The sequence below is a fragment of the Dermacentor andersoni genome, chromosome 8 (assembly GCF_023375885.2).
Source record: "Dermacentor andersoni chromosome 8, qqDerAnde1_hic_scaffold, whole genome shotgun sequence".
Lineage (NCBI taxonomy): Eukaryota > Metazoa > Arthropoda > Arachnida > Ixodida > Ixodidae > Dermacentor > Dermacentor andersoni.
In genome coordinates, this window is record NC_092821.1 from 13,175,449 (window position 1) to 13,201,105 (window position 25,657).

Here is a 25,657-nt window from a genome sequence, read left to right on the forward strand (position 1 = left end):
CTGGGGCAACCGCGTTTCTATGCGTGCGAAATAGATAACGCTGCATTACATTAATGTACCTCAGGTGGTCAAAGTTAATCGGGAGTCCTCCACTATGGCGTGCCTCAATCATATCGCGGTCTTGGCACGTCATACCCCTCAATATAATTAAATAAATTATTCCACGGAATGTTGCCCGATGTTTAAAAAAAGTTGCACTTTCGCACAAAAGGCAAAACAATAATTGCCATAGGTAACTATTAGACACTGATACGCAGTGTGGTTAGTAGTTTTATCAGCTGCTTAATCTGATTTAAGTAGTCACTTAATAGATAAATTAACAAACAAGGTTTGACGCATGCATAAGCAAATATGAACACATCTCACTCGATGACCTCGGACACTCGCCATCATAACGTTGACGCGTCATGAAGAGCGGCAGCGGCGAGCGAATTAGCTTTCGCGGAGGCCTCCCGCTTCAACGCTGTGCCTGCGCACGAGAACACAGCGCACACGAAGCCGTCAGCCATCTAGGGTCGTCTAGCCTTCGAACCCTCTGCTTAATACCTTCAAGATAGGATGCACGCAACCTCACTTAGCCGCGTAATGCGCAGCTGGAATTGAAGTGGAGACACTCTACGCTGCCCGGTCACCCCTCGCCCCCCTTCCCCACCGCAATCCAAGCGGTCGCACCATTCCCGCCTTTCCCCTTTGCGCGGGCGATAAAACGCTGCCGGAACAAGCCTCCGTCTTTCTCGGCTCTCTCTCGAGTGCTACCCTCACACCTACAGCATATGGCACGTGGCGGGTATCTTATCCTACTTGGACTTTGTAAGGAACCTCATGGCGATACCGACAACACCGGCGGAAATTCGCCTGGAGGGTCCACGTAACTGCTATCGTAATAAAAGAAAAATCGGTGACCCACCTCTGAATGTAGTGCTCCTCCAATTTGTCGAAGCGCGATGGAAATCCCATTCTTCGCATAAAGCTCGTGATGTTCGGGTTAGACTGCCTGCACGCGAGACGAGACATCATCAAGACGTTTTTGCACATCACCCTCCAGCACAAATATTCCTGAGTTCTCAGATGTCTTTAGAAATAGTCAATTTGTTGCATGACAACGTGGGACAATTTTTGAAGACGGTGATCAGGCATTTCTTATCAGTGAGTCGTTGTTCAGAAAAGTAGGTTCCTTGTTCCCCAGCTGGCACAGATTGGCTATATTGCATCGTCTGCAAAGGTACTTTATGAGGATCGTCTTTTAGGCAAAACCGGCCGTTTAGGATGCATCATAATATTCACGAGTATAGTTTGATAATCTATGCGTCTGCACAACGGTCATTTAAGGACTATGTCTAGCTGAAACTACGAATCAACAAATAACACTCACGTTAAAATTTTATTGGCATTTTACCGGCACTGCTGTGGCGTAGAATGCTTTAGCGGGAAAAAAAATACGTGATTGCAAAGAGGCCGCAATGAATGTGGAAACTGATATGAGAGGGAATGTAGAGATGTCACCATAATTTTTGCGACACCTGCACATGCAAATCGCTTCCTTTCGTATGTCATTGCAGGAATTCTCCGAGCGAACATGGTTCCGTACAAAACATGGCATTATTATTTGAATTGCTGTTGGCTGGTCTGTTCCGTCATGAAATTATTCATTAGCCAATTTTTTTTTTTTTTCGGTAAAAAGCAAAAGAAGCATACGTTATTTTAATGAAAAAAAAAATGTTTCCCGCACATATTCGTGCCAAGTCACCTAAGGAGCTCTACTTCTAAGCCTAATATACAAAAATGAATGTAATGTGGCGTGCTATGCAAATGTATTAGTTGAGAAAGCATTATTATGCCTCGAAGAAAGCACCTGTCGGCTTATAGCGGCGCTTCTAACGACGGGAATTTGTAAATCAATATACCTGGGATAAAACTTTGAAAGTTCGTTTCTGACCACGTTATATAAAGACATGTGCAATCTCTTGAAATCAGTTTGCAGCCTAATATGCATACTCCAAATTTGTGCACGTATGTATAAGCACTATATTGAATTAGCACTCAAGGTTGTTTCAGTTTACCAACTTGCACAGGGATGTCACTCATTCTTAGTAGGCAGCTAATTTATTTCATAGGTTAAGTAAGGAATAAATATCAGCAAGTCCGGGATCTGTATGAAAAGCCAGCGCACCAACTTTCCGAGGCATATGACTTCTGTCTGAATTTTCGGAATACTTTAGTCATATATTCACGGTAGTGCTGATCATACCCGTAATGCAATATTGAAATACACGAACGCAATAATCTAATTGCTTAACTTTCGATGTCAGTTCCTTTTTATGGGGTTTTACGTGCCAAAACTGCTTTCTTATTATGAGGCACCCCGTTGTGGATGACTTCGGAAATTTCGAGCACCCGAGTTTCTTTAACGTGCACCTAAATCCAAGTACACGGGTGTTTTCGCATTTCACCCCCATCGAAATGTGGCCGCCATGGCCGGGATTTCAATCCTGCGACCTCGTGCTGAGCAGCTCAACACCATAGTCACTGAGTAACCACGGTGGGTGATGTCAGTTCCTGCAAAATAAAACGTGTGCATCGAATTTTCGGCCACTTGTAGTGAAATTAAGCTGAATATGCCCAGCGTTCCAAATGTATCGAATGGATAAGACGAAGCATTGAGCAAGAAAAAGTACTAAGCGTATGACACTCCGATATATATGCCAGACTCATGCATACAAGACACAGAAGCTTCACGAGCGAACTGGCACGCGATTTTTGAGAAGTTTAGCAGGAGTCTGTTTGCTGACTGCTTTTAGTGATGAATCATTACCGACGTCCTGACCGCACGACCACTTCATGGCGCCTACGTGGGCAGCGTTGCAGAACACTGCCGTGGTCTTTCTCCGCGGCAGCCGAAGAAGCTCATAGCTGACATTTAACAAGGCCAAAGCTGCCCACCACAATGTAGTACCGGTTACGAAAGCGGTAGCGGCTTCGGTCTACAGGAGATATCGGCTACGGTGTCTGCTCACCTCCATCCACCTGGACGTCCAGAAGAGATCGTTCCACGCTCATGCGCTTGCAGACCGGCTGCAGACCGGTGCACCATCATGGGTCGCAGAATCAAGCGTCTTTCCCTTCTTTAGACGTGGAGGTGGCACAACATGACGTGAAAAACAAAAGTTGCCAGTTCAGATGGAAGGCCGGTGCACCGAATGAGATAGGAAACGTCGCGCATGCACGCCACAGCGAGTGTTCTAAATATAGGCGGGTCCGACTGATGCAAACACGACGTACGCGTTTCTGGCCAAATTTCTGGCGCCCTAGATTCAACTCTGACACCACTTGAAATTTTCGGGTTTAGTTTTGGACCAACATCTTACCTGGTACGGCCTTATTTTCAGACTTAAAAAAAGAGAGATAAAGAGAGAGAGAGCAAGGTAAGAAAAGGCAAGGAGGTCAGCCAGACGAGCACCGAGTTTGCTACCCTATCCTGGGCGTAAGGGAAAGGAGGAGTACAAATAGGAAAAGAAGGAGCGAGTGAGCACTGAAAGCTTGTGGGATGATGCGCAGGGACACTATATAAATGGTCTCTTAAACCGGTGCACTTCAAGTAGTATACTAGTGCGCGAATCGCATTTAGTGCCAGTGACGGGTGTGGCCGCGGTCCAATCGAGTATCTTTGACTGACACAACGGCCTCGAGTCTAGTCGGTTTAAGGTTGTCCTGAGAGAGAGGCGCTGTACGTTGTAGCGAGGACAGGTGCACAATAGGGGTTCGATGGTGTCCTCGCACCTACAGGTGTCGCACATCGGGCTCTCGGCGATTTTTATACGATTGGTGTAAACGTTTGTCAACGAACGGCCCTCCCAGCCACAAGTGGCACAGCAAGGTGGTTTCGCCGCGGGAAAAGCAAGGTGTCAGTTGTAGCCATAGCAATGGGCCCGCTGATGCATTTTGGCAATAGAAGTCACTTAAATTACGGAAAGCTTGTGACTTTTCTGCGTGCAAGCAGACAAAGTTCCTTGGCAGTGTCCGTCCGCGCCAAAGGTATTCGACGCGTCTGGGTGTCTTCGCGGGCAGACCAGGCAGCCCTGTCAGAAAAGTCGCTGCTGACGATGGCACAGTGAGGAGGCATTTACTGAAAGATTATCTTGTGCCATTCAATTCAATTCAATCAAAATCTTTTGCTGACGATGGCACAGTGAGGAGGCATTTACTGAAAGATTATCTTGTGCCATTCAATTCAATTCAATCAAAATCTTTTGCTGACGATGGCACAGTGAGGAGGCATTTACTGAAAGATTATCTTGTGCCATTCAATTCAATTCAATCAAAATCTTTTGCTGACGATGGCACAGTGAGGAGGCATTTACTGAAAGATTATCTTGTGCCATTCAGTCAATTCAATCAAAATCTCGGGCATGATCGTTGGATCAGGGGGTACAAATGGCAAGACTATACGCAAGCTAATTGCTAAAACTGAAAGTGCTGTTCGTTTAGTTCGGAGGGTATCAAATCGGCATCACGGACTCAAAGAGGATAACCTCATTCGACTAATGCATGCCTTCGTTCTGTGCCACTTTAGATACGTGGCAGCCATGCATCGATGGAAACGGGCAGAGCGAGATAAATTTAATGCACAGCTTAGGAAGATTACTAAGCGGGTTCTCGGGCTACCCGTATACACTTGTACAGAGCGCCTAATGCAGCTTGGCATTCATAATACTCTTGAAGAGATTGCAGAGGCCCAGGAGCGCGCACAGCTAACTCGCCTAACATCAACGAAGGCAGGGAGATCCATCTTGCAGGAACTCGGATATCACCCCGATAGACTAGCGGAGGAGTTCTCTGACGTTCCTCCATCGATTCGTGAGAACATTACGGTCGCGCCAATACCTAGGAACATGCACCCCGATCATAATCGCGGTAGAAGGAGGGCAAGGGCGGCCAACCTCCTTAGGCAAATACACAGTGATCAGCGACAGGTCAGCTTTGTGGATGCCGCTTCTTGTAAGGGACGTCGGGCGTTCACCATCGTCGCTGTTGATGGTCGGCAAGGAATCACCAATGCTGCTTCGGTTCGGACGAAGGACTCCGAAATAGCTGAACAAATGGCTATTGCACTAGCCCTGCTGGATAGCTCACGGGATATCATCTATAGTGATTCAAGATCTGCAGTCAGAGCACTTGAAAAAGGCACCATTTCCAAACAGGCCCTCAGACTTATTGGGGGCAAGGCAATCACGCACAACATCATTTATTGGTTTCCCGCACACCAGGGTCAGATAAAGGGTGCTCCTCCCAACCTCAACGAGTCGGCTCACGGGGCTGCGCGTGAACTTGCCCACCGCGCAACCCTCGACCCATCGGAAGCCGACTTCCCAGAGGACAGGGACACGCCCTCCACCTACAACGAGATTACTAAACACTACTATCTCAGCCGTAGAACCTACTTTGTTCCTCATCCGCGCCTCAATAGAGCTCAAGCATTAACGCTCCGTCTATTACAAACGAATACCTATCCCAATCCGTCGCTTTTACATAAAATCTATCCGGATATTTACACCAATGCTACCTGCCACGATTGTGGAGAAATAGCCACGTTAGACCACATGCTCTGGCGGTGTGCCCGGTCACGCTCTATCATCGCTAACAGCTCGGCCAGATGGAAGGCGGTTCTCCGCAGCCCTCTTCTGGCTGACCAACTCTGGGCTGTCCAGCAGGCCCACGATGCGGCCGAGAGGCTCGGCCTTCCGGTTCCCACGTGGGAGCGGCCCGATTCGTGAAGACTCACGACCTGCAGGACTTCATTAAAGTTTTACCATACCATACGATACCATATTTCCAGTGCATGGTGGTGTACTTCCTTGATGCCGGGTATCATCTGCTCGTATGTTCTGTGACGTAAAGAAGATTTCATATTGTGAAGATCTGCCTTAGAGTCACAAAATATGAACCATTTCTGTGCCGGCTCTTCGGCGACGTAGATCATAGCAGCACGTAGGGTGTAAGGTCGTTGTCAACGGTCACCTTGGTTAAACCCATGTGGCAATTCTTTTTGTTTGGTTTAAGTGCGTGCTTGCTCGACTTCTCTGTGGTCTACTCTGTGTTTGTGTATCTGTTGCATTGCAATGTTGTGTTGTTGGCTCGCAACCGGGCCGCTTCCAGAGAGCGCCTGCTTTGGGGAGGCGCTTGGCGGACGCTGTTCAGCGAAGGGAGCGGCAGGGGTTCTCGCGCACTGCTTCTGGCGCGCGCCCTAAATCGCGCAGCGAGCCGCTGTAGTGACATCTGGAGAAGGGAGTCTTTGGGGAGTGCTTGGGTCAGGCCGAGGCGGCGCGGGCAACTCGGGTGGTTCGAGCGGCGGCCACCGCCGGTGCGATTTACACAGCCTGGAGACATGGTCCCGTGGCTGGGGGTGAGCATGTGCGCGGCCGCTTGTTCAGTGTGGTCTGAGACGTGATAGACAACGGACCGATCTCGTCATGTGCCCGATGGGAGCGACGGACTGCTCCGAGGCCTTTGCTCAGCCGCATTCGTTAGTATGAACTCATTTACCTTGTTTAGTATATACGGAGATGTTCCAGTGTGTTGTGAGACGTGATAGACAACAGACCGATCTCGTCATGTGCCCGATGGGAGCGACGGACTGCTCCGAGGCCTTTGCTCAGCCGCATTCGTTAGTATGAACTCATTTACCTTGTTTAGTATATACGGAGATGTTCCAGTGTGTTGTGAGACGTGATAGACAACAGACCGATCTCGTCATGTGCCCGATGGGAGCGAAGGACTGCTCCAAGGCCTTTGCTCAGCCGCATTCTTTAGTCAAAGCTTGTTTACCTGGTTTAGTATATACGGAGAGGTTCCCGTGTGGTCTGAGACTTGAGAAACAAGGGACCGATCTCGTTAAGTGCCCGATCGGAGCGACAGCCTGCTCCGAGGCCTTTGCTCACCCGCCTTCGTTAATATGAACTCGTTTTGCTTGTTTAGTATATAATGAGAGGTTCCAGTGTGGTCTGAGACTTGAGAGACAACGGACCGATCTCACGAATTGCCCGATCAGAGCGACGGACTGGCCCGAGGCCTTTGTACAGCCGCATTCGTTAATGTGAACCTTCATTCCTTGTTGAATATATACTCACTGTAACCGCTAGTGTTTGCCTGTAAATCAGTTCAAATAATTGACATCTGTACTGAAGGCACTGGGCAGTGGGCATGGTACTGGTGTGCCGGTGCAATTTAAGAAGGCAACGAGAAGTGCTGGCTTCCCCGTTACGATATAGCGCCGACCTGTTTAAGACTACCGCTACAACCTATAACTAGTGCTGCTAGGCGAACACCCCCGTTGCACATCCAGCATCTTTAGTCCCGGAATACCGAAGCAGAGAACAGTCCAGAGGCTTAGGAAGAGCCGAGAGCGAAGTAAAACACAAAGAAAGAAGAACTCGGTGGAGGGAGAGAGGAGAAAAACTTACTGAGGGCTGGAAGTTCTGGAGACTTACATGAAGTCATGTGTGACAATTTGAATACTAATGTAACCTGCTTGGCTGGAACGACGAATCTGGCAGTTGTGGGAAAAAAAAAATAAGGGCTGTAGGAGCTCTATCGTATATGAAATGTATGTATCCATTGCATGAAAATGTATGTATCCATACCTAAGGAATTAGCAGAATCAATATTAACATGTGGCATCACTCTCTATGGCTGCTGTTCTGAAAAAACAAACACAAGATGAATGCGTAAGTAAAAGAATAGTAAAACGCATAAATTATGGGGCTGCATTACACTAAGCTAGTATAAAATAGAAATGATATAGGGGACAGTGAGCAACTTCGTGCATTCACAGAAAGTTCTTTTGTGGAAGAACAGAAGGAAGATGAGTCACTGGGCAATGCTTCGTGCCAGGCGGTAGAGGGGTCGCACGGCATAGTAACCAATGGTCAGTTGCTTTATGACAGGAAGCAATTAGATGGGAAACAGTTCCTTCAATTAGTAGTACCAAAGTCGCACCGAGCCGAAGTGTTAGAGTTAGCATACGACAGTCCTTGCGGTGGTCACTTCTCAGAAAAAAAGACAAAAAGGTGCATTAAAGGGGCCCTCTTTTGGCCATCATTGGGGTCTGATGTGAAGCGCCATTGCCAGAGTTGTCAAGGGCATCAGGCTAATGCGCGTAAGGTGAAAACCAGCCAGGTGCCCATAACGCCGCTTATCGGACCGCAGGCACCTTTTGAGGTAATTTACCTTGACTGCATAGGCCCCCTTGAGCCAGCGTCGTCACGTTGCCATATATATGCTTTAAGTGTGGTGCATCTTTGTACTCGATGGGCAGAAGCGATTCTACAGCGGGCTTTAATAGCCAGGACAACTTGTGAAGCTTAATAGATGTGTTTAGTCGATGTGGAACGCCAGAGCCGATATGTAGCGACCAAGAGACAAATTTCACTGCGAAATTAACCAAGGAGCTAATGGATAGATCAGGTGTAAAAAAGGTTCGCGATGCCTGACCACCAGCAAAGTGATGGTATCGTTGAACTCTGAAATGGTACCTCCAAAGGTATGCTGCATCACGTAACCGGGACGCAGGGAAGAGATTGGGACCGCTACGTACCTTGCTTGCTGTGGGCGTATCGGGAAGTGGCGCACGACATCACTGGAAAGTCACCATTCGAACAAATGTATGGTCGCGCACCACATGGGCCCCTCAGCATTCTATGTAAAGCGTGGACCGGTGAGTGCACCACCCTGGTAGGACTAAGATAAACAAGCAGCTGTGTATCTAAAGGAGCGCCGAGAACACATGTGCAATGCTGCAAAAGTTGTACAATAGCGTAGAAGCGAAATGCAGAAACTTTATACACAGATGCATAGCCTGCGATCGAACCAGAAAGAGTTTTCGACAGAGGATCAGGTCCTCGCCATGCAAAGTGAGGTCGGCAGCAAACTGCAACCGAAGTGGCAGGGACCTGTAGTCGTGAAAAGAGAACGCGGATAGACAATTACGTGTTAGAGGATACCGGGTATGCTGAGAGGCTGGTCCATGCTAATAAGCTCTCACACTATTACGTGCGAGCTAGTAATGTAGGTGTGGTATTGGAGGCCCACGCATAGTTTGAGAACATCAATATGGCACCGCACACTGCCAAGCCAAGTGGCCGAGTGCACAGAGAAGTGACCTATGTCCTGACCTGAGGCAAGAACTCAGTGTAGTTCTGGATGAGTATAGGGCGGTGATGTCGGACCGGCCTGGCTGAAGTAACTTTGGTGAGCACAAAATCATTTGGTTACCCGGTGCCAAGCAGGCACCACCACATATGTATAGGGTACTAATGGCCTTCAGGCCTGAAGTTGAAAGGCCAATGCAAGAGTTGCTGGCGTGGGTCTTTATCTACCCAGTGCAGAGAACGTGTGCTAATCCAGTGGTGTGTGCAGCCCAACAGCACGGATCCATCAGAATATGTGTAGATTACTTGAACTTAAACGCCGTCACAGAACCTGACCAATTTTCCACCGGAAATGTGACCGAGCTCTTGTACAATATATCCTAGGCAAAATACATATCTCTGGTAGATATTACCCGTGGGTATTCGTAAATACCGCTTCACAAAGAATCACAAAAGCTGACAGCGTTCTCAACACCCAGCGGCTTGTATGCGTGGAAGGTTATGCCTTACGGACTACGCAATTCTGCGGCAACCTTCCAGCGAGTAGTCCACGAGTTACTCCGCAATCATCGTCAGTATGCTTGTGTATACATTGACTACATAGCCATATTTTCTGACACGTGGCAAGACCACATGCACCATTTGCGGGCAGTATTACGAGCAATTCAGGATGCAGGCCACATGGTAAACTTGGTAAAACGGAAATTTGCCCAACCACAGGTAAAGTATCTCGCAAACATAGTGGGATCAGGTGTACATGCTCCAGGCTCTGATAAGGTACGCGTTGTCCAGCAACTGAGGCCGCCTAAGAGAAAACGTGAACTGAGGAGTGTCCTCGGGCTTCTCAACTTCTATCGAGACTATGTTCCTAGCTATTCAAGACACGTCTTGCCACTTACAGGAATGACAAACCGAAGCGTTCCGAAGACACTGCTGTGGAACTCGGAGGCACAGGTTGCGTTTAACTCAGTTATGCCTTCGCATCAATTCATGAGTTGACAGCGCCACAGCCGGGCAAAGCTTTTTGTTTGAACAGGCATGCGTCGGAAATTGCAGTTGGCACTTGCCTCACCCAAAAGTAGGTGAAATCGAACGACCAGTCGCATTTCTTAGAAAGAATTTGGCCCATCGCAACAAAATTGGTCCATGGTTGAGCGGGAGCCGTTGGAATTGTTTGGGCGCTAGAGTATTTTGGGTACATGGCTATTTGTCACAAAGATCAAAATAATGACTGACCACGATCCGCTAACTTTCCAAACTCGCGCGGCCCCCTCCAGAGCTAGGCTAATGCGCTGGGTATTGGCGATCTAAAAGTACGACATCGAAATTGTTCACATCAGAGGTGCACTGAACAAGGCACTGATCAAGCACTGAAAGCACAGAACAAGGCTGCTGATGCAGTTTCACGTCTCGGATGATCATTCGGGATGTGCTATATATTTGTGCAGTCAGTGGGCTGTTATGCTTGGCTCAGACGGGTATATTATTTGATATTTAGCCATTGAACTTGTTTCCCTATATCGAATCACCCTGCAGGATTTTGTTTCGCTTGTTAGGACAAGTGTTAAATGTCGTTTTATGGTTGCTCTGATAGATGAATATTTTTGTGTATAATGTCGAAATGCCTCCTTTAACGTGTGGCAGTCATTCGCCGGTGCGGTCTATTGAGCTTAGGATATAACTGACACTGATTCCGTCGCTCCCTTTGAGTGGGCTGTGGGGGACCTTGGGGCATACAGAGTGGGTCTCGCGTGTTGGGACAATCACGATGCGGAGTGGTGACTGTGAGAGACACTACGCAACAGGACGATTGGGACTATGTTGTGTTTAAGTGGCTTGTGACAGAGGAGTCAAGCCCACACGAACTTATTGATACTGTTGACTGCCTCGCGGAGTGCGTCATAATTGTTTTTGCGTTGGTAGGATGGCGAGGCTTTGTTTATTAATGCGAATGTGAAGTATACTGCAATATGAGCATAGCCATATGTGTTTCTCTTCAGCATTATTACGCGAAGTTATCCTTTTGTGTTTGAAATGGAGATGGGTCCCGTGCGGCGGAAAACGACTGAATAAAATTTTCTCGGAGCTATATTTTTATCATGTTACGTAAACATCGAGTGTCCAGTAACACTCTTAAGAGGGGTGGAGACAGTTTGAGGTTATGGAGTTGCTGTTGTTGTATTGCACAGTTTATGCGAGTGCAGCAAAGCGCAGAGAGATGTCACACGCTGCTGTATCAGCCAATGACCGGAAACGAAGGACGCGGTTCGGCTCCGCAAAGAGGGAACGTGGGAGGCACCCACGCATGGAAAGAAGTACGGCTTAGTGATTGCGCCGTAGAGGAGCCGTCAAGTATGCACTCTCGCTCGGAGCAAAAGGGAAGATGGTCGGAGCGGAATGGGAGCGTTCGTGGAGGAGATGGGCGTGAAGTGGTAGAAGTATGCTTGAGGTCACCGCTAACGCCCATGCTCTTTTCACATGTCCAGTTCACCTTCTCGGTCACGAATGCGCTTTGTTTGTGGGCCTCGCTGGCAGAAGGGGAAGCATAGTCACGGAAAGTAGGCGACGCGGTAGATGCCCATCCGGTTTTAGTGTCATTGTTTGGCATACGTGCGTGTTTTTTGAGCATGCCCTACGAAATAGCGGTATTTCTACGGCCACTTAGCCGGCTACGACCGATGAATGCTTTTGTGTGATCGCATTCGGGTCCTCATAACGGTGTTTGGAGCGTTCAAGCAAAGCGGCCCACAGTTGCACGGAGGACTGAGTTTCTTAGTACTGGCAGGGCAGCCCATTGTCCGGCACACATGCCGTCAATAAGCCGTGGTTTCGTGGAAACATTCTCGCAGCTTGCGTGGCGGCCACTTGCAGGAGAAAAGGAGAGAATATCAAAACGATACTCGGAGCCTAACGAAGGGGAGAGGAGGATGACACGTGTCTTTGAACAAACCTATCCACCAATACCATGTGCGTCACGAAGGCTGTGCTATTGGTAGGAATAGTGTGAACCTGCATGCGTGATTGGCTGGTTTGTGACTCTTGCGCAATTGAGGGTTTAAATAGTCATGTTTTGGTTGTGTGGGAAGGAGCGGATGTTCGGGCTTGGACCGGGACAGACGCCTTGGCGTTTCTATAAAGCGTCTCTTTACCGTACAACGGCTCTTCCTTCGCGCTACCACCGTGCACTCGAGCCATTGAGGGGCGCCGACTTCGCACCTTAAACACCTTCCCTCCTTAAATAGTGTTGATGCTAGCTGAGGATAAAAGGAAAAGGAAATAAACTCCACCTGCAGTTTGCGATCATTCAAATGTTTTATGGCGGCGTTCACTTCGCCGGTCTGTCATGCGATGTTAAAACCGCGAAAACTCACCTCGTCAAGGTGACGTGCACGCGTTAAAGACGCATTAATATGCCAAAATAACTGAATGTTTATTGGAATAGCCAGAAACTGCGCAGTTCTGCAAGAAATATAACATGGCTGCCCGCGGATCGCTGCAGCACTGGATACTCAGAGCTGCCGGAAAGCATGGATTTATTTACATATAATAGACTTTTTTTGTGTGGCAGTATAGTATGCGTTCGTACCAACAACCCTTGTAGCCACTATTCTGAAGGATAGCGTTATCAAGCCCCTTCGGCACATATACAACATCGCTCTGCCAAATATTATTTGCTCAGAATACGTTCTGGCGGCATTTTTAACCTCTCGTTGCATACCGCCTCGATTTTCGACCAGCCTCCGCAAGGTAACTATGGGGAAGCGGACCATTCGCAGACCCCGACACCATCCTCTTCATGCGGATATGTGCTTTCACTGTGCTAGCACCGCCCTAACTTTTGTTAGATTCTTGTTGTGTGGCAAATATACATCCCAAAGGGCGTACATTTGTTTGACAGTGTATAAACGAGGAGTGCTTTTGAGTGGGCTATTGAAACGATGCTGCGGGTTACCGCTCGATGCTTGCCTCGGCCTTCACGTGAATTTTGCGTCAGGAGATTGGAGTAAAAAGAGACTGGAATAGTTTTCCGTTATATGATGCTTCATTTCCTTTTGTTGTTACCATATTTGGCTCTGAACATTCTATCTTTGGCTTTGAAGATGACAACTGAAAACATTTGTGACACTATATTTTTGAGTAATGAATGCTCGGATGCATAAACAGCAAAAGCTGAAGGAATCTAGTTCGTGCACTGGTTTTCCTTGAAAATGGTTAGGGGTTCTGTTTCCGTCGATTTTTTTTTCTTTCTTTCAAATTGCAATTCCACAGTGACCTTTTCAGGCTTTGCACAAAATTCATTTTCTTATATATAGCATCTCCCTAGTTGTACTTGATTTTTTCTTAGATGACAGTTTCGTATGTGTTTGTAAAACTGTGACCTGTGCACGCAAAATTAGCCGTTTCTGTATTGCGACAAAATGTCCTAATAACATCGTTGCGTACTGTGCACTATGGTAAATGATGACTGTCTCTTTGCCTTTTTGCATCCGTTTTGTTGAATGTCCTACCTGCGTACTTCTTCACTCCTGTAAGGGCCTGCTGAGGCTCGCAACGCAAAATAAATAGCAATTGTACGGGTTTCTATTTCGTTTCAGGTTGTACAAGTGTCAGTAGAGTCAGACACCATTGTATGACAACCCCTAGCATCACCCCGTTTGCACCGTCGTAACTTCTGCGCTCGACGGATCGCCGTGCAGGCAAATTTTAGAGCTTGTTCTGCTTGTACACGCGTGCTTACCATGGGTCGCCAATTCACCGACGTCGGCGACAATATCGCGCCCATGACCCTTACGAACTCGTTCTGTGCACGCCCGAACACACGCTCCCTCCGTCTGCTGATGATCAAGCCGCACTGGTCACATCAGTGCTTATTTTATTGAAGCATAATATTGCTGTTGACTGGAATATCAACCTGGCAACGTTTAACGCTAGAACGTTATTTAGTGAGGCGAGTTTAGCAGTGCTATTGGAAGAATTAGAGGGCAGTAAATGGGATAAAATAGGGCTCAGTGAAGTTAGGAGGACAAAAGAAGCATATACAGTGCTAAAATGCGGGCACGTCCTTTGCTACGGCGGCTTAGCGGAGAGACGAGAACTAGGAGTCGGATTCCTGATTAATAAGAACACAGCTGGTAACATACAGGAATTCTATAGCATTAACGAGAAAGTGGCAGGTCTTGTTGTTAAACTTAATAAGAGGTACAAAATCAAGGTTGTACAGGTCTACGCCCCTACATCCAGTCATGATGACCAGGAAGTCGAAAGCTTCTATGAAGACGTGGAATCGGCGTTGGGTAAAGTCAAAACAAAATACAGTATACTGATGGGCGACTTCAATGCCAAGGTAGGCAAGAAGCAGGCTGGAGACAAGGCAGTGGGGGAATATGGCATAGGCACTAGGAATAGCAGGGGAGAGTCATTAGTAGAGTTTTGCGGAACAGAATAATATGCGGACAATGAATACCTTTTTCCGCAAGCGAGATAGCCGAAAGTGGACGTGGAGGAGCCCGAACGGCGAGACTAGAAATGAAATAGACTTCATACTCTGCGCTAACCCTGGCATCATACAAGATGTGGACGTGCTCAGCAAGGTGCGCTGCAGTGACCATAGGATGGTAAGAACTCGAATTAGCCTAGACCTGAGGAGGGAACGGAAGCAACTGGTACATAAGAAGTCGATCAGTGAGTTAGCGGTAAGAGGGAAAATAGAGGAATTCCAGATCAAACTACAGTACAGGTATTCGGCTTTAACTCAGGAAGAGGACCTTAGTGTTGAAGCAATGAACGACAATCTTGTGGGCATCATTAAGAAGTGTGCAATGGAAGTCGGTGGTAACTCGGTTAGGCATGAAACTAGTAAACTATCGCAGGAGACGAAAGATCTGATCAAGAAACGCCAATGTATGAAAGCCTCTAACCCTACAGCTAGAATAGAACTGGCAGAACTTTCGAAGTTAATCAACAAGCGTAAGACAGCTGACATAAGGAAGTATAATATGGATAGAATTGAACATGCTCTCAGGAACGGCGGAAGCCTAAAAACAGTGAAGAAGAAACTAGGAATTGGCAAGAATCAGATGTATGCGTTAAGAGACAAAGCCGGCAATATCATTACTAATATGGATGAGATAGTTCAAATGGCTGAGGAGTTCTATAGAGATTTATACAGTACCAGTGGCACCCACGACGATAATGGAAGAGAAAATAGTCTAGAGGAATTCGATGTCCCAAAGGTAACGCCGGAAGAAGTAAAGAAAGCCTTGGGAGATATGCAAAGTGGGAAGGCAGCTGGGGAGGATCAGGTAACAGCAGATTTGTTGAAGGATGGTGGGCAGATTGTTCTAGAGAAACTGGCCACCCTGTATACGCAATGCCTCATGACGTCGAGCGTACCGGAATCTTGGAAGAACGCTAACATAATCCTAATCCATAAGAAAGGGGACGCCAAAGACTTGAAAAATTATAGACAGATCAGCTTACTGTCCATTGCCTACAAAATATTTACTAAGGTAATCGCAAATAGAATCAGGAACACCTTAGACTTCTGTCAAGCAAAGGACCAGGCAGGATTCCGTAAAGGCTACTCAACAATAGATCATATTCGCACTATCAATCAGGTGATAGAGAAATGTGCGGAATATAACCAACCCTTATACATAGCTTTCATTGATTACGAGAAAGCGTTTGATTCTGTCGAAACCTCAGCAGTCATGGAGGCATTACGGAATCAGGGTGTAGACGAGCCGTATGTAAAAATACTGAAAGATATCTATAGCGGCTCCACAGCCACCGTAGTCCTCCATAAAGAAAGCAACAAAATCCCAATAAAGAAAGGCGTCACGCAGAGAGATACGATCTCTCCAATGCTATTCACAGCGTGTTTACAGGAGGTATTCAGAGACCTGGATTGGGAAGAATTGGGGATAAAAATTAATGGAGAATACCTTAGTAACTTGCGATTCGCTGATGATATTGCCCTGCTTAGTAACTCAGGGGACCAATTGCAATGCATGCTCACTGACCTGGAGAGGCAAAGCAGAAGAGTGGGTCTAAAAATTAATCTGCAGAAAACTAAAGTAATGTTTAACCGTCTCGGAAGAGAACAGCAATTTACAATAGGCAGCGAGGCACTGGAAGTCGTAAGGGAATACATCTACTTAGGGCAGGTAGTGACGGCGGATCCGGATCATGAGACGGAAATAATCAGAAGAATAAGAATGGGCTGGGGTGCGTTTGGCAGGCATTCTCAGATCATGAACAGCAGGTTGCCATTATCCCTCAAGAGAAAAGTGTATAATAGCTGTGTCTTACCAGTACTCACCTACGGGGCAGAAACCTGGAGGCTTACGAAAAGGGTTCTACTCAAATTGAGGACGACGCAACGAGCTATGGAAAGAAGAATGATAGGTGTAACGTTAAGGGATAAGAAAAGAGCAGATTGGGTGAGGGAACAAACGCGAGTTAATGACATCTTAGTTGAAATCAAGAAAAAGAAATGGGCATGGGTAGGACATGTAATGAGGAGGGATGATAACCGACGGTCATTAAGGGTTACGGACTGGATCCCAGGGGAAGGGAAGCGTAGCAGGGGGCGGCAGAAAGTTAGGTGGGCGGATGAGATTAAGAAGTTTGCAGGGACAGCATGGCCGCAATTAGTACATGAGCGGGGTTGTTGGAGAAGTATGGGAGAGGCCTTTGCCCTGCAGTGGGCGTAACCAGGCTGATGATGATGATGATGATGATGATGATGATGATACAGAAGTCGACGCAGAGTTGACGCCGACTGTAGACGAATCAACAAAAGACCCCTCTACCTGAACCTGGCAACCTGATGTTAAATAATGAAAAGGGCCAACATCAAATGTTATCGGGGGAACGGCTTCGGCCTATGATTCCCACATTGCTGCGCGCTTGAACTATATGCGGGGGCGAAGGCGCAGTATAGGAGGCGGAATTCGGCGGAATGGTGCGTTATTAAGGGCGGGATTTTGCGACCGATTCGACAATTGTGATCGGCTGCGAAACTCTCATCAGATTTCCTAGTCTAGTCACCTAGGGAAGAGGATGGTATTAAAAGCGGAGACTTTTCGTGCAGTGAGGCGGTGTTGACGTGTCCTGATGTGAACTCAGACATTTAGTATGCTCCTACATGGAGTGGGCTGCCGCATCTGGAGCCAGTGTCAATGGTGTTGATAATCCCTTTTTTTCTTCATTCCTACTACATGATGTACTCGTCGATGGGCTCGGTGGATTCCTGGCCCAAACGCCAGCTGAAGCCGAAACACTACGTATCGCCTTTCCAGACTCTGTGAGAGCGCCCACAGAAACAGTTCTGTAGTGTTTATGTGTGTTTTTTTTCTCTTCTTTTCGCAGTATTTTTCTCGCGTCTATCTTATCCCTTTGCCCGCCGCCCACTATATGACAGCCAATCAGAGGTAATCTCTTCTTGACATGCCAGCCTTACCTTTGCTTTTCTCTTTACCTTCCCGATAAATATCAACCAACTTGCCCAACTTCATATTGTGCTTACATATGGCAAGTGGAAAGTGATGGCATAGCGACAATAACGTTACATTAGTTGGTACATTGTTGTATATCTTTGAAACATCTTTGTGTTTGAAAGTGTATTAAGGCAAAAGCCTTTGAGTGGCTTGCTCCGATGGCTCATCCCCGTAAAAAAGTCGCAGTTTCGGCCGAAGGGTGAAGCATCGATGGGGAGGGCAAATTATGAAACAGCCATACGAAGTAAGGATGGTGCTATTATCGGCCGTATCAAGTTGTAAGCTTTCGTTTGCTAACTTAATTAACAAGCATGGTTTCAGCGCGCACAGGAAAGATGAACACAAAGCACTCCATAACTTTGAATACTCACTGTCAAAACGCTGGTGTGAGGAAACGCGAGAGCAGCAACTCTCTATAGCTTCGACGCAAAGTGAGCTCCAGGAACGCAGCACGTACGAATGTACGAGACGGAGACGAACCTAGACCCTGCCCCCAACGTAGAACGTTCTCAAGATAAGGCCGCGCGACCGCGTGCAGCCGCCACATGCACAGTTGCAGCAGGAATAGAAAGCCGGCCTCCTTCCCTCCCCTCCCCCTGGTGCCTCGCAACCTTGGGTGCCTCGCGCGCCTCGGAAGACCGTGTGCTTCCTCTCTGTTTTCGTCCCTTTTGCGCGAGCCCGCGTTTGATCCCCGATCGTCGTCTCCCCTCGCACGTTTTCACTCGCACATACGACATAGGGCGCGGGGCGACGATGTTATTGCCCTTGCACTTTCTACAGAACCCCACGGTGACGCTGACTGGAGAGATGCGCTTGAAGCTTTCATTTAATTGCAATCGCAAAATGGCTGTCACAATAAGCTATCGCAATAGAAAGCTGCGTCTAGTCAATTGAGATGGAAAATATCATTATCAGGTTCGATGGAGCATGCTTATAACGGCGCGTTTTGCGGACAGGACACAGAAAAAATGCACACAGGACAGTCGACGAACACCAAGCGAGCTTTACTGCGCAAAAATTTACACGAGCAGCAGTTGCTGCTCAGAAACATTAGAAATTACATTGCCACAGCGCACTTTGCCAGCACAAAAGCAGATCATCATGTGCCACTTCACCACCGAAAGTCCTAATCTGCGCAAGATTAATGACATATTTTGAACCACGCTATAATGCATTCTACGCTCTTCATATCCGCGGTCTTCCGATGCTTATTGCGCAAATAGATCTCTTCTTTTCTTGATAAATTAAGTGACGCAGTGCTAATGCAACCTTCTCCTTTTTTATACAGAATGCTTCAAACAATTCCCTCTCTTTTTGAGCATTGAAACTTCCGGGTATATAAGGCAATACGCGGAAGTACACCAGAGTACATGGGCACCTTTTGCAATAGTCAGCCAAGTGACACCCTGCTACGAAAGCCTGCACATTTGCTTGATGCTCTCTCAAACAGTCAATATCTCAACGACCAGTCTGCCCGACAGAACATTGTGGTATACCACCTCCTTTTGCCGCATGCTTTCTTGCGCGCTTTTGCGAAGTGCATGCAATGTTCACTGCACGGAACCTGCGATTCGATTGTCACAGTACGCAAGACACAAATTACTTAACAAAGGCGCGGTGCTTGACCATATGCAGATCCTTCACGTAAAGACAAGGGATCTGCATTGGGTCATGCATCGCGCCTTTGCTAAATAATTTGTATCTTAGATATTGTGACAATCGAATTGAACCAAGCGTTGGGAAAGCATCAGTGGTAAAGGTTTATACATATGTAGATGATTATCTTCTTATCATGCGTGGTGTTAGAGAGGACGCGGAAAGCCTTAAGGTTAGACATGTGCTCGATAAGTTTAAGGCCAGCTGCGTAGGGCTGAAGCTAACACATGAACTTCCATTGAACGGGGAGTTGCAGCTTCTGGACTTGCGCTTGATCCTTGGATATGATGCTGTGTGCTGGATATATCAGCCAAGATCAAAAAAGGGTTTGTTGAATCACCATTAGGCCCACTCAAAACTTGATATGAGAGGCATCGCATTGAGTTGTATTAGATGCGCCCTCGAACGGTCATTCGAGCACTAAAACGCTTTGAGCGTGAACAGCCAAGTTATGAGGCTCCGGCAAAGGGCTTTTCCTAGTGAAACCATCGCTTCTGTTGTAGAATGTCTTATTGGTGAAGTAGCGTCAAGTGCACGGAGCAGAGGAGCTGAGAAAGAACGGCCACGTAAGACTGTGGTGGTACCTTATTTGCCTAACCTCTCCCACCGCTTGAAGAAAATGCCCGGAAAGGGCGGCGTTCCCATAGTATTCTCCACCCCTGAGAAACTGGCGCCTATGTGCCGTGCTGTGAACTGTGCACGCACTTCGCAAAAATGCGCAAAAAAGCATGTTGTGCCTTTTGTAAGCTGTCAAAGGAGGTGGTATACCGCATTCCACTCTCTTGTAGGAAATGTTACGTCGGCCAGACTGGTTGTTCTCTTGGCGACTGCTTGAGGGAGCGTCGAGCAAGTGTGCAGGCTTTCATAGCGGGGGGGTCACTTGGCGGATCATTGCAAAAGGTACCCGTGTACTCCAGTGTACAGAGGCACTTGTATACTCAGGAGTTTCAAGGGTCGAGAACAGAGGAAATTGTTTGAGGCATTTTGTATAAAAAAGAAGGAGAAGGTAGCATTAGCACCGCGTCACCTAATTTACCAAGAAAAGAAGATATATATTTGCACAATAAGCATCGGGAATCCGCGAATATGAAGATTGTAGAATGTGTCATAGCGTGGTTATATATGTGTCTTGACTGTTGCGCAGATCAGGACTTTTAGCAGTGAAGTGAGACATGATGATCTGCTTTTGTGCTGACAAAGTGCACGGTGGCAATGTTGTTACTAATGTTCCTGCGTAGCAACTGCGGCTCGTGTAATTTTTTCCTCAATAAAGATCATTTGCAGTTCGGTGTCTGTCCTGCGCGTATTCTTTCTGTGTCCTGTCTGCGAAACGCGCCGTTATAAGCATGTTCCATCAAGCGCGTAACCAACTAGCCCATCTAAGTCTGTTAATCATCATCAGCAATGGCTCAAACCGCCGTAAGAAAGCAGAGATGCAGTGGATGAATATGAATGAACAAACGAATGAAAGAAAGAAAAAAAAGGAAAGAATGAATGAAAGACATAACGAAAAAAAAGAATTGCCTAAAGAACAAAGAAATAAAGAACGAAAGAAACGAAGAAAGAGGGAAAGGAAGATTGAATAAAGGAAAGAACGAAAAAAATACCTTTGGGTAGTGCATTAAGTACTCGAATGTGTCGCTGAGGAGGTCGGCCTCCAGCGCTACTCGTTTACTTCCTACTGAGGTTCCTTATGCCTTCCAAGGAAGTTTGACCTGTCGAATGGTATAAGTTATTGCGCTACCACGTGCGCAGCAGTCTTTCGCCTTCACGTGTTGCAGGAGTGTACCATGCTGGCGAAATTTTGTTTTATAAATGCAGAGCTATAACCCTATTGTTACGCCTGAATACTCATTTTTGTTACGATTGACAGCCGAGCTGTACATCGGGTACTCGCATTTTCACAAACTCTTTGTATCATTTGTTCTCCTGCTGTGAACCCACTGCCCTGCAGTATTCTAATATAAACAAAACATAAAATAAGTAATCAAGAAAATAAACAGACAGTGGCATGTATGGACTGAACCACTGCAGTAACAGTTGAAACTGTCAGGGCACATGCAGCGATTGCTCACCAGCAATCGAAGTTGACCTCGTCTCCCCCCAGGTGGAGGTACCGGTCAGGAAAGACGCGCGCCACCTCGGCGAAGAAGTGCGCCATGAAAACGTAGGTCTCGTTGCGCGTCGGGTCCACAGGGCCCAGCTCGCCATTCGGCGCGTCGCCTTTGTAGCATGTGGTCAGCAGCTCGGGGTACGCCTGGCCCCACGACAACGTGTGGCCTGCAGTTCCACGCAAACAGGCAGGACTGATAGGTGGTTCGCGTAGCATTTCTTGTATAGCATTTAATATCTCGCTTTACGTTGTCGCCGTCACCTATGAACATGAAGATGTTTAGACTTGAAGACGTCCTAATAGATGCTTGAACGAACCAGAACATAACGATAAGGCAGCTAGCTACTTCATCACCTCCCACGAAAAACTACATTTTGTTAGAGTTTTCAGGCAGTAGGAGACCATATTAAAAGCCATAATCCTCAGAGAAGAATAAAAAATCTAGCTTACAACTACCGCACATTGTGATTACAGGTTGTTAAACAAAGTATGTCGCAGACTGCTATACTGAATTAGGACATTTTCATACTAAACTTTAAAGAAATAACGTGAATATTAGCAGCAAAAACAGAATAAACCACTACATCTTTATAAATATAAGACTTACTATAAATTGACACAAACATATACTTGTAGTAATTAGGAATGCAATAATAATATTTAAACATCTTTTACAATTATGTGCACACAGTAGCCTAATTACGCAAAAATCTAGATGCGGAATTTTAACCCATACTTGCATTGCTGGCACATGCACTGGAGGCATTGTTGGAACGAACTAATATTTTCATTTCAAGAAATATAGTAGACAGTTTTTCAGCTCCTGAATAAATATGTGTGATTTTTTAAATTTATTAATAGAAGCTAGTGTATTCCACAAGAACATAGTTGAACATAACACTCTTCGTTAGCCGTAGCTAGGGCGAACTTCGCTATGATGAAGGTATTATGCAGTGCTAGCCTTGCTGAGGGAGTATCAGTTCGCGATGATTGAGCGGTAAAGGAATGTCAAATTTGAATATTAATTTCTTCGAATATGATGCTTCCAAACTAGGGTATAAAAAATTACATATCTTTAACATCTTGTAAGGGAAAGCTTACGCAAAAGACGACACTACCAACCTTCAACTTAGTATTGCCCCGATGCTCTAAATTACAGGTAGTGTCATTCTCAGTGAGTAATGAAATAAAACGATGCCTCACCGGGAGTATCGAATTCTACCATGACCCGGATGCCTCTGGCTGCGGCCTCGCCAATCACGTACTGTACGTCAGTGGGCCTGTACACGTGCGTTTCAGGATCGTAAGCACCCTGGAAAAATTCAAGCAGAATACATCTCCCGATAAGTGATGGCGTTAAATCAATTAACATCAAAGCAATGCAGACACACGCCGTACTGTCACTGCAGAGATACGTTACGTATGAAGCGTACATGCAACTGGGATCTTCTGTCGCGCTTTCTTGGATGGATTTATGTTATGAACGTCCCCTTTGGAACGAACGTGTGGGTTGCGCTACCAAGCTCTTGCTAATATACTGCCTAATGTCCCACCTGGCTGAATAAAGGAAAAAGAAGAAAACAACAGCATGATGTATACCCATAACCAATTTTTCTAACCCTCTATTGTGAACTTTGTTTTTCTATATCTCCGCTTTTTGTTGTTTCCCTATTTTTCTTCCACCAATATTCCAATCGCCTCTTACTAATTTCTATTGAGGACATGTTTATTTTCCCCCTGCTCTCGCTGAACCTAATGGCTTTAAGGAGTCCCGTGATGCCTAAATAGACCGCTGGGCAGATACCTTCACATTCTAATAAAACATGCTCCATCGTTTCCCTACATTTACAGCAGCAAGCCATGGTTCTTCTCCTTCACGCTTTACAGGCGCGTTTTCTAAGGCATCCTGCTCTCGCATCGAAAAGTAATAAACTTCCTTTTGAGTTATTGTAAATAGTTTCTTTCCTGATTTAGTTTTTTCCTCTTAAGCAGTTACTCATGGCAGGTTCTTTTTCGATTGCCGCCACCCATGAGATTATTTCAGCCTCTCTGACTTTCCGCTTGACGTTCTTTGTTTCTGTGTTGCTCATCCTACAGGCCGCATACTTGCCTGTTAGCTTTCTAGTTCTTTTTCTCCAATGTGAATCAATGTTTTTCCTGTACAAATAATTCAACACTCTCCCAGCGCATTTACTTTCTTGCATATTCTAAATTCAAATATTCTATTTTACTGCGAGCTTCCCCATTTCAAAACTTGTCCAGCCCATATCACCCTGCACAGCTTCATTTGCGCTCAATGCGAGGCCTCCCACTGACCTCTGATTGCGGATGATAGAGTGGAACACCGAGTGGCACCGCCGCAATGTCTACGAATCGCGGGTGTGCGAATATAAATTTAAACAAGGTTGTTTGAATAGTTGACACTGGGTGGAACTCCTTCTGCACTGGATAAATTTTTAAATATGTTTTGTCATTGAAGAGCTGGCCATAGCTTCTGACCCCACTTGGAATCGCAGAGGTTCTTTGAAGCATGTCACATACTCAGTAACCGAAGTTGGCTTGAAAGAAGTTCATTGAAGAGCGGCACATACCCAGTGCCATATACGCAAGTGACAGAAGTTGACTGAACGGCAAGTTCCGAACCTGGTCCTCTCAGCACAGCAGCACGCCGCTCTACCCCTCACCCAAGTTGGATATAAAACAGACAGACAGACAGACAGACAGACAGACAGACAGACAGACAGACAGACAGACAGACAGACAGACAGACAGACAGACAGACAGACAGACACCGAAATGTACGTGAAGTATCCTAAGTATGCTAATCGCAATATTAAGCTCATACGTTGTTTCTACACTGCAGCGATTCATGAATACAACATGTAAAAATCTGCGTACTCTTCACTCTCGAGTACCTACAACCTTTCAGGCATAATTACTGTTCTTTCTTTGTTCTTTCTTTCTTGAGCATTTCACTTTCTTTCAAATGACTAAGTGTTATATCCTACCGTCCGGCAAAAGATAATCTCCATTTGTAGAGGGATTTGCGATTATAGCGCTTCGGTGACGCGGACAAGGAAGGTCGGCAAGACCGGGCGCTGGATTTAATTTGTTCGTTGCCTCAGCCCCCCGCAGAGTCGCCCGCTAGCCGTTTTTGCATGATATACCATTTCAACATGAGTTCACGTGAGGTTTTATGTTCGCCTCAATCATAATTTTCAACGATCTTTTTTTTTAAGTTGGTGTGACTACCCGACATTGTTGCATTGGTGATCCACGCATTTCTTCGTTGTTGCAGTAGTGCAACGTTTCAACGACTTTTCTGCGTCCTTCTGCTGCCCCCCCCCCCGCCCCCCCCAACGTGTAATATTTATTTCAACAATGGTAGTGCTATTTGTATAGCATATAGTAAAAATCACTTGCTCTGGAAAGCAAAGAAAGAACAGGAATCACTTGCTCCCTAGAAACACAAGAACAGAGAAATTGTTTTGATCCTAATTTATTGCATTGCCTTTTATGGTGTTGGTTACATCTAAAAGTAAAGGTTGTCTTTTTCGTGATAGTAAACTTTTTAATGCTTCTAGCATTCACTGAGAACGTCACCCTGGTTTCGGTATGTCTCTCTCTTTGTCCGCGCCTAACATCTTTTCCCCCAACTTCGTTAACTGGTAGACCGCAGTCAAACGGGCTGCTATGCTTGGAAGCCGGTTTCATAACCAACAGTCAGGCCAATTTGGGTCACTGAGTATGTTACTCTAGAAATGTTGCAGTTCTACACAGATTGCGGTCTTCATTAGCGCCAATATGCGGCACTAGTCATAGCACTCATTATTATATTTCTTTCGGGCAAACATAGGTCCTTGGTAATAGGCCGCCTTTCATAATAATGCCACAGTGCATGTGCCGCCTCTCAATCACCCTCTTTCACGCCCAATTGGCTCCTTGGGTTCGTGCCACTGGGTATGCGAAATCTTTCATAGTAATCTGTGTATAAAAGATTTCATTAGGAAAAAACTCACCAAGAATAATATAGATTGCTAATGGCATTAAAGCCCCAAACTTCTCGAAAGGATAGATGCGCCAGCAAAATTTTATTTTGAAGATCTATAAATCTATAAAAGAGAAATTGCCGAACAGACAATTGAAGAAGATACTCCAATGTAGATCGACAGCTCAAGCGAATTAAATAGGTATAGCATACAAGACAGTTGTAAAATTGCAATTAAGGCCACATTTTGAGAGAG

The 25,657-nt window shown here is 46.3% G+C and overlaps 1 protein-coding gene across 2 annotated transcripts in view; it reads right to left on the bottom strand.

Annotated features, from left to right (window-relative positions):
• LOC126526655 (beta-hexosaminidase subunit alpha-like) overlaps positions 1–25,657 on the bottom strand; it is a 185,843-nt gene that overhangs the window by 95,089 nt on the left and 65,097 nt on the right. For both annotated transcript variants that reach the window (XM_055068333.1, XM_050174522.2), the window contains 3 exons: positions 22,617–22,725; positions 21,376–21,580; positions 908–994 (listed from right to left, as the gene is read on the bottom strand). In XM_055068333.1, coding sequence (XP_054924308.1) covers positions 908–994; positions 21,376–21,580; positions 22,617–22,725 — 401 coding nt within the window. The remainder of the gene's footprint in view (positions 1–907; positions 995–21,375; positions 21,581–22,616; positions 22,726–25,657) is intronic.